The 15,554-nt window shown below is 40.7% G+C and overlaps 1 protein-coding gene across 5 annotated transcripts in view; it reads right to left on the bottom strand.

Annotated features, from left to right (window-relative positions):
- Positions 1–1,131: 1,131 nt before the first annotated feature.
- znf592 (zinc finger protein 592) overlaps positions 1,132–15,554 on the bottom strand; it is a 184,692-nt gene continuing 170,269 nt past the window's right edge. For 4 of the 5 annotated variants that reach the window (XM_087982162.1, XM_043680570.2, XM_087982163.1 and 1 more), the window contains 3 exons: positions 13,099–13,211; positions 7,340–7,475; positions 1,132–5,917 (listed from right to left, as the gene is read on the bottom strand). In XM_087982162.1, coding sequence (XP_087838288.1) covers positions 5,426–5,917; positions 7,340–7,475; positions 13,099–13,211 — 741 coding nt within the window. In that variant the 3' untranslated portion in view covers positions 1,132–5,425. The remainder of the gene's footprint in view (positions 5,918–7,339; positions 7,476–13,098; positions 13,212–15,554) is intronic. The other variant, XM_087982164.1, reaches the window with a different exon arrangement.

Raw genomic sequence — 15,554 nt, 5'->3', positions numbered from 1 at the left:
CAGGCATGGTAGATTCATTTAAGATGCATCTGGACAGATGCACGAGTAGGTGGGGAGCAGAGGGATACAGATGCTTAGGAATTGGGCGACAGGTTTAGATAGTAGATTTGGATCGGCTCAGGCTTTCTTTGTTCTTATTCTAGGATTGTCACAATTTTGAAATTTTTTTTACACAGTAGTCCTAATCATTTATAGAACAGATAACAGCACAGGACAGTACAGGCCATTTGACCCTCAATGTTGTGCTGGCCTTTTATCCTACTCTAAGATCAAACTAACTTACTTACCCTTCATTTTACTATCTTCCATTTGGTTATCCGAGAGTCGTTTAAATGTCCCAAATATATGACTCTACTAACACTATTGGCAGTGCATTCCATGCACCCACCACTCTCTGTGTAAAGAACCTACCTCAGACAGCTCTCCTAAAGCTTCCTCAAATCACCTTAAAATAATGCCCCCTCGTGATAGCCATTTTGCCTTGGAAAAACGTTTCTGGCTATTCACTCGATCCATGCTCCTCATCATCTTGTACACCTCTATCAAGTCACCTCTCATCCTTCTTCACTCCAATGAGAAAAACCCTAGCTCCCTCAACCTTTCTTCATAAGACATGCCATTCCAGACAGAATCCTGGTAAATCTCCTCTGGACCCTCTCTAAAGTTTTCACATTCTTCCTGTAAATGAGGTGACCAGAACTGAACACAATATTCCAAGTGTGGTGTAACCAGGGCTCTGTACAGCTGCAGCAAACCTCGTGGCTCTTAAACTCAATCCCCCTGCTCATGAAAGCCAACACTCCATAAGCCTTAACAACCCCATCAATTTGGGTAGCAATTTTGAAGGATCTAAGGATGCAGACCCCAAGTACCCCCCGTTCCTCCATCAAAAAGGCAGAGTAACACAAGAGCCATAATGTCTGCAGTCTCTGTATAAATTCATTACCCTTCAGATGTTAAACTCTGCAGCACTAAAGCACATGCCTTTAACTGGATCATCATATTTCACATGTTTGGTTCTGTAAAGTGGTACTTCTTCTAACTTACCATGAACACAGCCACGAGATAGCTGCTAAATATATAGCCAGTGGATTACATGCATATAAAGACAACAAACTGATCAAGAAGCTGTTAAAAATTAACTTTCTGTTGCTTTTATTTGAAATATTTTAAGTAAACATAATAAGAAGGCACAGAGGCCAATGCAGATTAAATAGAGAGGTGATGGCTTGGGGTGGGAAAAATCCCTGATAACATGTAGACCTACCCTTAACAAACTACACAGGTTACTTTGCAAAATGTTTTTCTACACGCTACTGTACACATTTATCAAAAAGTACAAATGTCTATACGTTGTATCAAAAACAGTGAAATAAGGAAGTGAACAGAGCTGAATTCCGTAAGATAAATATTTTAAATTATTTTATCTGTAAATAATAAAGCTGAATTCTGGCTCAAAAATATTAAAGGTAGACTCCAGACTCTGAATTGATGCACAATGATTAAAACCCTTTCTATATCCAGCTCCTTGCATTTATCCAGATTTACTAATTTCTTCTACGTAGTAAATACAAGTAAACCACCTCTTGGGAACAAGTAAGTTACTGTCCATATCAAGAGGATGCAACTTAGCAAGAACTGCACTATGTAAATGAAATCAATTAAAATGAATACTTCTTTAGAGGAGAGTGAGTTCTTGACAAAATTGTGCTCAGAGTCTGGGGTACACCCTTTAAGTGTAATAATAAGATCACGTGAACACAACGGCGTAAGGTAGTACAGCACTTAAATAGGAAGTCCACGTGAAAATTTTAGTCAATATGACTACAATTAAATATAAATCTCCAAAGTAATTTATAAAATTGAGTAATATGGGAGATACATTTTTCTTTAAAGAAACTAATTTTATAAAATTTAAGTAAGGTACAGTACAGTGGTCATTTAAGCAGGGAATTACATTAGTTCTGTTTCTTTTAATTTTTAAAATACTTTATTTGATCCTCCTGTAAATTACTTTAGTGCCATTCACATGGGTAGCAGTGAGAATGGCAGTGCATAAGCCAGTTAATAAGCATCCTTCCTCATGGCACAGCCCATTTATGAAGGAAATCTTGGCACAGACTCTGACTCAATCTCATACATTCTACAGTGTCTGCTTAAAAGGCGTGAGCAGACACAGAGGAACATGTCACTTGTCCCGGGGTAGGTGGTGGGGAGGGAGGGGGCTCGGGAAGTGAGGGATGCTGTCATTAAATGGCTTCAGCGATACTCTGAAATGATTTACAGCAAGGTGAACGGGATCACTGGGCATTACTTTCAATGGGCATGGAGACACTGAAAAAAACAAACAAGTCAGTGTGCAGCCTTGTACAACAAGAAAAGCACCTTTCAAACCAACAAGGTCCCCATTCTTACTTTCTGTAACCTGGGAGAAGGAAAATGGATAGACAATGGAAAATCCAGTCAGTCTGCTGCAACGTACGGGCTTAGCCAGTTTACATCCGCCTCAGCATGCTTGTCATTTCCATAATCTCCATTCAACATGAAGAACAATGTGAGATTAAATAATTTCACCACGTGAAGAAATCTGCACAATTCAGAGATCTTCTCTGTACCTTAAACATCAGGTTTCAACCTAACACAAGTGCTAGATAACTGGTAATTTATTTGAAATTCATTTAATTGAAAGGAATGGTTTCAGTGGCTCGTGCAACTCTCTGGTCGCCAGCACCAGAGTCAGACCTTTGCTTTGCAGATGCAAAATAAACTTCTGTAACACACTGAATGCAAACAGTGGGCCCAATGTCTGACCAACCGACTGGGAAGTACTGGGACTTCTTTAACTAGAATCATAGAATCCCTACAGTGTGGACGAAGTCCTCGCCAGTCCTCCGAAGTGCAACCCACCCCTCACCCTATCCCTGTAACCTCATATTTCCCATGGCTAATCCACTTAACCTGTACATCTTTGGGCTGTGGGAGGAAACCCATGCAGACAAAGGAAGAATGCACAAACTCCTCACAGACAGTTGCCTAAGGCTGGAATCAAACCCAGGTCCCTGATACTGTGAGGCAGCAGTGCTAACCACTGAGCCACCATGTTGCCATGTACAAATTCAAAATAACTAACTCAGTGTCAAAAATTAATTTCTGTTCTAATACATTTTTTCTAAGAAATCTATTGCATGCTCGAGTAACTTCCCTGATGACTTAGTTTAACAGACAGAATAATGGGTAATAGTTGATATAGTTATCACTAATCACATAGTTTTAACTAAAAGTAGATCTCACATTTGGAGACAGTGCTACTAACTGCTGCCCTTGCAAAGCCAACATCTTGCACCTTACATCTCAATGGAACAGTAAATGGTGCAAAACACCTGACTGACAGAGTCTAAATGCGAACAGAACTGGAATTTTGGCTCAATGGCCATGAATTGATGTCTGTGTGGAATCCAACCCTTGTAAAAATCCAGTCAAGTTCTGGACATGGATTCTGTAAGGTACCTGTACCTTTGCCAGTGTTTGATGCACAGGGTACCACTATAGGCTCAACAAATCAGCAATGTCAGGCAGGTAATTCCTCCTAGGGCAAAATGCAAGTGTTGCACACTCTCAGAAGATAATAATTAAATTATGGTCCTGGAGTAATTCAGTCATTTTAATTACACATTCACATGACACAATGAAAATCTCAAATCTCACTTTAAAATTCTAGTGACCCGAGTTTGTGGGAACTCTTTCAACATGATGAAGGGGTGTTGCAAATTAATAAGCAATGGGATGTTTCCAGATTTCAGAAATATGCATTATTGAAATTATGCTTAACCAGCTTGCCCTCAGTAAACAAAGACCAAAGTCCAACATTAGTCCAATCTTTCCAATTTTGATTCCAATATGCTGTGTTTTTTTTTTCTTTGTAAAAGCTGTGAATGTTACACTAGTTTTTCCTCTCACTTCTTAGCTGTGCCCCCACTTTTGGGCAAATTCGAGCCATTCTGAAGAGGTCACCTGGTCTTTATGAGGAGCTTTGGGGTCTCATGCGACACATAACACACAGAGAGCCACTCCCCAAACAGTGCTCCATTGCCTTCTCCATCCACAAAACATAGCACTCCCTCAGGAATGGGAGAAAAACCATTGGGTCTGCAGTTATGTTCAAACTTCTACTAGGTTAGGTTAGATGGCTCATGCAGGTAAAGGTGCCTGTACTGACTTAATGGGCCAAAGGGTCTGTTTCTGTGCTGTAAGTCTAAAGTAGCTTTGCCTCCAGTTTAACATCAAAGTGTGATTTTATAGGATTTGTTACACCTACAGTGATATAATCTTGAACCATCCTCAAATGTCTGTTAAAATACTGCACGACTCATTTTTGAGTAATGCTTTTTGCATTGTGTTATAGGGGTGCAACGTATGAGCTCTGGACCTTCAAGATGGAAACAAAGTCAGTGAAGTGATTTTTAAGTAGGAGTTTAGTGAGTAACTGTCAGACGTAATTCACCATGCCTATGTTATTCACTACAACAAGAGCACTCAAGAGGATGGTCTGAGTGGAATGATGCTGTGCTTCGTCACTAGGGCAACAGGCACACAGAGGAAACAAACCCAAAAAGTTACAAAGGAGGAAAAACATTAACCCCAGAGGTTGCCAGCCCAACAAAACACACAAAAGGAAAAGGGTGACAAGAAAGGACATCACCACTGATTGCAGAGTTACACTCAGTATACTTACTTCTAAACAAGGGTTGGGTAGACAAGACATTTAAGATAAGCTACTTCAATGTTGTGACTCCATTTTGCATGCATATCAAATGTCAATATTTTTTCTTTTAAAAAGGGAGCATTCATTCATTTGGAGTCACTTCATTTGCTTCAAAGATAAAAGCACAGAACCTTTGATTCCCAATTCTGACAGTCCAACACAAAAGCAGTCGGACATGATTCTGCTCACTTTAATTATAGCTTCTGAGCTACCCAAGACCATGGCGGAGTTTAAGTGGAAGCTGGCCCGAGACACGCAAGTGCAAAACCACATAACAAGTAAAAACGTGTCACAAATGTTTGAGGGCGTTAAGGGCTGGAGGGTGCAAGAAAGCATCTTTGGCTTGCTTTCTCTGTGAGGTTCTGCTTGTGCATCGGGTGATAGAAAATATAAAATCTACTGTTCAATACCAGCAAGAAAAAGGAATAAAAGATAGCGTTTTCAGGATGGTGGTTCCTGAAGCAACACTTATTTCATTTCCATAGAGCTTTACAAGGACAGGGAGAAGCTTGTCTGATAACATTGAATAAGTACCACTTTCCTTCACTTGTCTACAGGTTGCTGTGTAATGTATCAATGAACGCAAGTTTATCTCAGGAGGTCACCGCATGACTCATTCACGATGGAGATGGATTATTAAGTCTCCCCTTAGTGTCGGTGCAGTCACTGTTCCGATCCTCCATTCTGCTTGGATAGTATAAACCTCATCCCATGAGTCCGTACATGAGCGCTCAACGCCATTTCACTGTCAAAAACATCTTTGCAGACCTGGCACTGAAGATCGATGTCCTCCTCTGATGTAGTGTTTGACTCCCTGTTGTGTTCATCTTGTCCATTTTCACGAACCACATCGGCTGCATGAACCTTCTCAGGTTCCTTGAGTTTGTGGACAATGTAGAGGTGTCTATTCAGAGAGAGTGGAGATGTATAACAGAGCCCACACTGGGAACACTGAAAGGTGGAACCATCAGACTTATGCTGAGGTATGTGCTGCTGAAAGTCAGCTTCGCTCTTGGTCATGTAGCCACATATGGAACATCTGTATTGCTTGAACACTGTGACCTTCAGCTTCTTAGGAAGTGATGCCAAGATGTCGGAACTGGCTAGCTCACCCACTTCTGAGTCACTAGCCATTCGCTTGCCAGGCAAGTCCTCCTCAAACAGAAAATAACAATTAGCTTTCTTAAGAACAACATCTCTACATACTTTATTATATAATAAAATGCAATTTCTTTTTGTAAATTATTCATTTTTGAGACTTGGACGTCACTAGCCTGCGATTATGAAGATACTCTGACACACATCCAACTGGGTGCTGAGAGACTTCGAAGGGAAATTGAGAGGTGGTTGTGCACCCAAAGCCCTTATTCTTCTGCTTTGGGAGGTGCTGGCATAGGGGTCAGGGGCATGTGTCAATGTAGCACAGCCTATAGCTGGTGCACACTGTGGATAGATCACTATATTTCACGATGGCAATGTATAAAAGATAGCTCTTTTTAAAAATGACAAATAAACAAATCCCTCTATTGTTTTGCAAACCTTTCTATGCTCTTTGATTTTACTTCTTGCTAAAGAACAATTTTTGCACGGTGTTGCATCTTTTTTGGGAACTTCATAACTTTAAATGAAATGAGGTGTGAAGATGCACCACCTTACGCCATGTGCACAGGAGGTGGTCTAATAAAACAATGTGCTTCAACAGGGCGCCGAGAAATCCTAAATTCAGTATCCAAGTGTTCAGACTGATAAAAGATCAGTGCTCATCAAGCACTGATAAACTGACATATCCTGTTGATGCCTTCTGCATTACTTATACATCAACTGCAACCTATGTCCTTTGAATAAAACAAAATCTTGTCAATAGCAATTCAATAGCTGCTTTCAAAGAGGGATGGAAAATCAACCAGAAATGCTGAAATTTGTGGGGCATTGGGAAAATCATTGTGTCAGTGGCACTAGATGGCTAGCTCTTTGAAAGAGCCATTATAGACACAACGTGCTGATGGCCTCCAGTGCTGTGTAGCTTTACAAAATAGTGCTGGTTGAGTGGGATCAATGAATCCTTCATTTCTGAGGCCTCTTCTATAGTTTACTCCCATTGAGGTGTCTAATTGAGAAGTTCGCTATTGCTCTTTAGGAAAGCAAATCTGCTTTCCTTACCCAGTCTGGCCAATAGGTGTCTTCAGACCCATAGCAATAAGGTTGGTTCTGAACTGCTGTCTGATATGACCCAGTAAGCCACTTGGTTTCTATTGGAATACGGGTTGGGGAACAATGCAGGCCTTGCCAGTAGCACCCAGACCTTGCCAGGCACTTTTAAAAAAAACCCTGCATCGCATGCACCAGGAACAACCCTCGAATCCTGGAAACTAGCCCTCGAAAATGAGATAACCGCACCCTATGCTTTACTTCCTGGACCATTCTCACTGCCAATCCTCAAAGTGCACGAGTAAACAACAGCCCGGTGCTGATTTCCACACCTCCTGTTGAGAGGCACCTCATTCTTGCCTACTTCCTCTCACCTTCCCACTGACGAATCTGCTATAAGATGACATCTAGAAATAGGGAGGAGCTCACCACTGTTGTGTCTGTGCGCGTGTGCACAGCTTTTGGCATCTGGCTGAAGTCTGGATTCTTAATGCCATGCATTAGGTTGATGTGTTTCTCCAGCATGAAGCGCTTAGCAAAAAAGTGCTTTTCATCTGTGCAGTACCTGGAGAATATTAACAGGAATTCTGAATACATGACTAGCACTGGGCACTTACCAACCACCATCAATAACATGAAGTAGGCAAACCCAATAAAATAGTTCCAATTAAAATCAAAATACCACAGAAGCTGGAAATCTGAAATAAAAACACACTGCTGTAGAAACTTAGCATCTGTGGGGACAGACACAGAGTTAAGATTCCAAATCAGATTTGGCTTCTTCAGAACAGTTCCTTACCACCCGAAAGGGAGAGAAAATGTTTCTTAATGAGGTGTCAGCTGAGATGAATAATGAAGTGGAACTGAGGACGAGGACAGTATAGGGAGGGTGTGAGGTGGTGCTGATGGAGAGAGAGGTTGAGAATGTGCACATAGGACTGCGTGTGGATTTCAGGATATGGCAAGAACAGCTGTCCAGGGAATGCTGTATGTATGTCACAGACAGCTGTAATGTTAGGTGGGATATGGTGCCGGACAATCTGATCAGTCAGCAGCTCTGCAGCAGTGATAATAAGCAATCTCTAGACTCTACCTCTTGAATTTCAGGGAGCTCTCACAACTTCAACTGGGGGAGGAAGGCACTATTTTCTGGAGAATTTAACTAAGGGTTGGGGGATGGAAATGGTGGACAGATCTTGTGCTGAAACGCCTGAAATAGAAAACAGGTCGTTGAATGAGGCATTCCTCCATATTTTCACTCGGGTGTAGGGAGAAAGCTGGAAAATGGCACATTTGGAGAGATAGACACAATGGACCAAATTAACCTCTTTTGTGCGACCACAATTCTGAGAGTTTCCCCTATTCAATTCTTCATGAGGAGGAATAGACATGAGCACATCTGGTAATCTGAACATGGTGCATTTAGCCATGTACTTGAGTCTCTGTTAAAGCTAGGGGAATAATGACATGTCATATATTACTGCAACAAGCACAAACTGAACCAAATAAAAAAGATAAATACTGGTGATATATAGAAGATACAACAGAATCTAAGGCACAGTGGCTGAGTGGTTAGCACTGCTGCCTCACAGCACCAGGGCCTTGGGTTTGATTCCAGTCTCGGACGACTGTCCGTGTGGAGTTTGCACATTCTCCCCGTGTCTATGTGGGTTTTCTCTGGGTGCTCCAGTTTCTTCCCACAGTCCAAAGATGTGTAAGTCAGGTGAATTGGCTGTGCTACATTGCCTGTAGATTAGAATGGTGCTGGAAAAACACAGCTGGTCAGGCAGCATCTGAGAAACAGGAAAAATCGACGTTTCGGGCAAAAGCCCTTCATCAGGAATCCTGATGAAGGGCTTTTGCCCAAAACGTCGATTTTCCTGCTCCTCAGATGCTGCCTGACCTGCTGTGCCTTTCCAGCACCATTCTAATCTAGACTCTGGTTTCCAGCATCTGCAGTCATTGTTTTTACTAAATTGCCTGTAGTGTTAGTTAAATTAGTCAGAGGAAATGGGTCTGGGTGGGTTATGCTTTTGAGGGCTACTCTTTGGAGGGTTGATGTGGACTTGTTGGGCTGAAGGGCCTGTTTCCACAAGTATGGAATCTAATCTAATCTATAAAAAGACAGATTAATGCTTTGCTGTAGAACTGCACCTGAACAGTTAACTTGATTTTACTCAATGCAGATACTACCAAATCTGCTGTGATTTTGTTTTACATGAAATTTATTCACATGGGGGCTGAGGAATAGCAGGGTTAAACCAGGAAGGAGAGAGAGGAACAAATGGAAGTTCTACAGGTTACACACCAGGTTCAATGGCACAATACAGAAATCATAATAAAAACACAAGCTCCGAGTAGCAGAAAGCATAGATTCCTAACCCCTGGTCACTATGCAAAGCTCTTATATGGTGGATTTGCATCCCTGACGATTTTAATATCTGGGTCGGGGCACATAATTCTATTATTAATCTAGAAGTGCTCATTTATTATGAAAATGTATCCAACTGTAAATATAGCCTCCAACTAATGAAATTTAAATACAAAAAGAAAATGCTGGAAAGACTCAGCAGGTTTGGCAGCCCTTTTTAGAAACTTGTTTTTACGATGTTTTTAACCCTAGGCCAGCACTGATTGGTCACCCCTTAATTGCTCCTTCTTGAGAGAGAGAGAGAGAGAGAGAGAGAGAGAGAGAGAGATGGTGAGCCAGTCTGTAGTCTCTATGGTGTTTGTGCTGTGAGAAGGGAGTTACAGAATAGTGATGGGATGGAGATGTACTTTCAAGTTGTAATAGTATGAGACTTGGAAGGGAGCATGCTGGTAGTGTTGTTTACATAGTCAGTTTGATTTTTGTGAGGTTGTGTGTGTTTGAGACAGTCCCTCCAAATGAGAGTGATGCTTGCTAACAGCAACAATGTTCCTATACTGTCTTTTAATGTGGACTCTGTGCAGATACCATATGGTTCTGGCTAACCAGGAGAGTCTCCCTCTCTTACTGCCTGCCGTAGGCTTTTTGGAAGAATTTAAGGATTGACAATAGACTTGTTTGGCCATGCTAAGACATATCTTCTGCATTCTTCAGTTCTGAGGTAGGAACATTAGGCCCAGAGGCAGTGATGCAACACACCATTTATTGTAAACGTGGATGAAACAATGTAGAATGGAAATATTGAAAAAAATGATGACATGCTAAATAGTTACAATGGGTATTCTCTGTGAATAATCCAGATGGTGCAATTTGCAGGGTATGACCACTTGATGGCGCAGAATAGCTACATCCTGGAGCCCTGACTCCTCTGACACACCCAGACTGACACATGAAGTTGTGTCAGGTCAGGAAAGCATTCAGCTTGGTTCCACCCGCACAAACATTCTGCTGACATGTACTGTTCTGCCTTGTATATGAGGAACACCCAACTTGGGCAAGGTGCTGCAGGGTTGCTGTTGTCTGTGGAGTTGTAAACTTCAAACATTGGCCTCTGCCGCAAAGAAAGGTGGTGAGAAAGGGAAATAGAAAAACAAGCAAAACCAAGCACTCAAAGTGGCCGTACAAAATTCTGGGTGATGATTCAGACACTGTACATCCCTTTCAAATACTTTGAGATTGCTGCAGACTCACAATTAGACTCACAAATAGAACTGACACAAGATTTGATACCAGAAGTACCATTATATAATGTGCAAGTTGCAGATCTTTATCAGCTGTCAGTCTCTGACTCTGAAAGCTGTGCTCAATCTCTTCAGGTTTTATAGCAGCCCAGTAAAAGCCAAGTTCTGGGTTTTACAGTTTATATATTGCAGATGTCTGACTGTGTACGTGGCTGCCCATTTGCTAATGCAGTTGATGTTCTCTTTACTGTTCTGCTGGCTTTCTTACTCATTCACTTGCTTTTCTTAGGCAGTAGGTTTGCTGGGGTGGGGGGGGAGAGAGAAGCAGTTGGAGCACTGAGGGGGGGGAGTGGATGTGCTAGTTATTTGCCCAATGTCATCCATCATCCACCACACAAACATTTGGTTGTCTCCGGAATCCTCTGCTGGCTTGATTATCTAAATAGGGTGCATTTAAGAGCAAGTAGAGTTTATAAGAATAGGACAAATGGAATGGAGATGCAAGGCTTAATTGAAAGAGCTCAAGGGGGTAAACTGCCTAGTCCCATTCCAGTTTGAGCACGTACACTAGATATATCCTCGGTGCAAATATCAATTTAAGATTTTCACAGTTAACTAAATGTGAAAACAGAAATCTCACCAATATTGACCAACCTTAATCAGTATCATGACAGTTTACTATTGTTTCAGTATGTTTGGGCAGCTTGTCCATTGTTTAGTGATGACTTTTTCAAAATTCTGAGCTTGTAAAAATTACTGCGATTTTACTGTAAATAATTTGATTTTTTTCAGACCATTTAGTTTAGTTCAAACTTTTATTTCAGGTAATGTTTTTCAAGAGATGGATTTGTGAACATGCAAGTTAAATTCAAAAGAGGGCTGCAGTATGTAGAGTAGAGCAACAACACAAAAGAATTTATAATAATTAACCAAAATGATAACCTTAACAATTTGAAGAAATAACAACAAAGTTAAATGTGGAAAAGTTTAAGCATGTAACTGCTGGTAATTATTCATTTACAATCACAGCAAATCATTAACAGGTCTAAGATTTTGCTTTGATCTTGAAATGTTTTGGTCTTTATTCCTTTGACTTGCCTTTGACATAATGTGTATGTTTACTTACTTTATTTAGGTCAAAAATTACTTTTATAGGAGAGCATCTTTTACATGATGTTGACTTTTGCAATAGCACAGACAGCTTATAGGTACAGTATCGTCTACCTCAAAACCCAGTGTCTGTAAATCGGACATCATTATAATTATCCATATGTCAATTTTAATGGGAGTGAAATGGAAACTACAAGTTACCTGGACAATTTGGTCAGGCTCTGCATTGTTGTGGTCTAGCTTCAGCTTTTTCTGCAATGCTCCATGCCTCCCACTGCAAAAGTGACCCTTGATGCTATCCAACCAGCCCCAATTTGACTGGAATAGCCCTCGGCACAACCACCCATACCCAAATCTGGAAATATCTGAAATTGAGTAAGTCTTCAATCACGAGGGTGCCAGATTTGAGATACCAACCTATGTACAGTTTTTAAACTTTCTTTTCTTTAAAATAAACTTTGAGATGGACATTTTTAAACAAATCCCTTAAGTAAATGTCACCCACCAAATCTATGACCCCTTTCTTTACTTAAGATGAGACTTATTATTCTGCTCTTTATAAACGCGGACTGACCAGCCATACGTCTCCAGCATTTTCAGATTTACAGCAACTGCAATCTCAGTTTGCATTACTGCTTTGTTCCACACAGTACCACCTCATGGTTTTAACACAACCTTTAACTTCAATGTAAATCTGCATTGTGGCAGTTTCCCTCCGATATTCTCTAGGTGTGGTTTGTTGAGAAAGTCAGAGAATGTTCTGAGTACACTGGGTCACACCTTTCGGTCTTATAGAGAGAGTGGCTGAATAATTTATAGATATATGACAGAAGAAAAAGTGAGATGCAGACAAAGGGGCATTCAGGACAATTAGATTTTGTCATTTTTGTGCCGTGTTTAAGTAACAAAATGAGTCTAAACATTGTGCAGTGTTTACATGCAATCAATATATTCCTCAGGATCTACAACTATAGTACACACTTATGCTTTTACACTGTATACCTTTTTGGGGATTATTCAATATTTCAAATCAAGTTGAGGCTTTGCCTTTCAGATGCAATGTTAAACTGAGGCCCATTCAAGTGTGTGTAAAGGACTCTATGACAATATTCAAAGATGAGGAGAAAGTGCTCTGGCCAATATTTATCTTGCAATAAATAGCAGGGAGGGGTCTGAATACACTTTAACTACCTCTGGCATCTTGTTAAAGGGCCAACTTGTTGCCAGTTACTATATTCCAGAGATAATTAATTAGCTGGCATATGCTCTAGGGTTACTGAGGGATGTGAAAAGTTCTATGCAAATGCTGGTCCTTACTTTGCATTAACAACTGAACTAGATTATTACACAGTGTGACTTCATGCGATTAGTATTCTTTGGTGAGCTAACGTGACATGAGAATTAATTTCATACAGGGGAGGCAAGTTGGATCCATTCACTTGACAAGTCAGGTCTGGTGCATTACTTACCAACAAGTGTAGGTTCTCTTGACACCATCATGGTTAACTCGGATATGTCTCCGTAGGCTGAGAGAGGAGTTAAAGGAGCGGTCGCACTGTCGACATGGATACCTCTTCATAGACTGTTAAAATTGAGTGATAGAGAAACAGAAGGAGAGCGGAATAATTATTTTGTCCACATGGGAGTGCAGATGTGATGATGCAAACCTTATTTTGGTGGACAGGTCAAACAATCTGGCTGTATGAAAGGGCCACATTTCCATTTCCCTGTCTCTGGGGGCCTCTGCAAGCAGCCAGAGAGCGGGAAGCACAAGAGCTGATTACCACTTTTTCCAAGAGGAACTGCTGGCGCGGTGCTCCAGAACATCAGTTGAGGTGTGATATGCTGTTGCCCTGATGCGCCAATATCACTGAATGCACAGCTTCCAAGCTTGCTTTATTTCATTATGTAGCATTATATCAAATTTACAGCCCTGAAACATGCCACTTAACAAGAAAATACCAGCAGTAAAGCTCCACGAGTGTCCATTCAGCAGTCTACATCTTACCCTATTGTTAGGGCCAATTACTACATTTCTCTCATGTACCTAATTTCTTTCCAACTTCATTAATATTAATATTCTGATCACTTCCTGCGTAAAGAGGTTTCTCTGGACTTTCCTATTGGTTTTATTACCTTGTGGTTATAAATTATAGAAACCCTAGTGTGGAAACAGGCTATTTGGCCCAACAAATCCACACTGACCCTCCGAAGAGTAACTCATCCAGACCCATTCCCATACCCTATTGCTCTGGATTTACCCCTTACTAATGCACCCACCCTACACATTCCCAAACACTACTGCCAATTTAGTATTGCTGATTCACCTAACCTGCACATGTTTGGATTGTAGGGGGAAATCAGAGCACCCAGAGGAAACCCATACAGACACAGGGAGAATGTGCAAACTTCACAAAGACAGTTGCCTGAGGCTGGAATCAAACCCGGGTTCCTGGCGCTGTAAGGCAGCAGTGCTAACCACCGTGCCACCCCATTGTTATGACTCCTAGTTTCCAATCTCCTTGTCCAAAGGACAGCTCTGGACATCAACACAAAAGCCAGCCAATGCCTGAAAACTTGTGATAATCTCCTTTCGATGTTTGAGAAGATTTACCACAATAGTATCAAGGATTCCTGTCCTGATCACCAGCCAATCCATGAATCTTTGGGAAATTAAGAGAAACATTAGTTACGCAGTGGACATTTGGAACAACATTGGGTGTGTCAGAGAAGGCTATCTTCACATCTTCTCGTAAAAAGGAGATTAAAATCTGATAGAGAAAGAAACAGGACAGTTGAATTGTTTATGGAGCTTGCTTTAATGAATAGATAGCAAAGACATGATCGGACAATGAAATTCCTTCATTGTTATAAACCTATGAACCTAGTACAAACCGCAAAGTTCTCTGGAATTATGAAATAGCAGCAGGAGGCCAGTCGGCCTCTCAAACCTGCTTGCCATATAATGGCTGATCCGTTGTATTCTGAATTCCACATTCCCCTCTACTCTAATAACCTTTAATTTAATTGCCAAACAAAAAGCTATTTACCCTACTTCTGCCTTAAAAAAAATTCAATGATCCTACCATTGAGCTACCCACTGCTACAGGGAACGACTACAGGCTGGCATTATCAATGGAAACTCCAAGACAGGTTACTTGGAGCCTCAGTATCGCATAAATTTATCCCAGTGTAAATCACTACTTTTATTCCCATTTCTGAATGTAAAGAGATAACATTGAGGAATACAGTAAGGTAAGAAATCAATACCAAAGGACAAAACGATCGTACTAACGTTGAGTAAACGTTAGCTTATTTAATTTCTAGACTTTATTTATGAAACAAATGAAACAATAATTATGCATGACACAGAAGGTTTTCAACATGGAGATGGAAACAAAGGCAATTCATTTCCAGGGATACTGTTGGAACAGTACCTTTTGAGCTGCATTGCTACAATTAAATAGAACTGAATGCATGACAAAAGAATATTCACAATTAATCTGTCAAGAATAAACACATTAAAATTGAACAGCAAGACAAGTGATCATTCAAGTCGATAATTCATAATTTGCATATTGTATCTCACTTTGCAAAGGCAAAGCAGCCTGCTGATGGATTTGCATGGCAATAAGGCGCTTGTGAAAGTCAAAAGTAAGCCAAGCTTCTATCTCCTGAGGGAATGACTGAGGGACTATTGAGAGAGTGTGCACAGAAGCTGCTAATTTTAATTATCTTCATCAGTGAAAGTAAGCTCATCCTGCAAATTAACTGTTTCGCAGGGCAACAAATCTACTGAGTCCTTCAAGTCAACAGAAATATGTATACAAACTTACAGGATCAAAACATTGAAAAAATAAGCAATATTATGGCAAAACCTCTCCTTGAATTTACCAAAGTATCATATTGAACAAGACTGGATGGG

Source organism: Chiloscyllium plagiosum, unplaced genomic scaffold, assembly GCF_037043375.1.
Source record: "Chiloscyllium plagiosum isolate Xiang-an unplaced genomic scaffold, Cpla_swu_hap1 HiC_scaffold_42, whole genome shotgun sequence".
Taxonomy (NCBI): Eukaryota; Metazoa; Chordata; class Chondrichthyes; order Orectolobiformes; family Hemiscylliidae; genus Chiloscyllium; species Chiloscyllium plagiosum.
The sequence above is the reverse complement of the archived record's forward strand: the minus strand, read 5'-3'. Positions and strand labels throughout refer to the sequence as shown.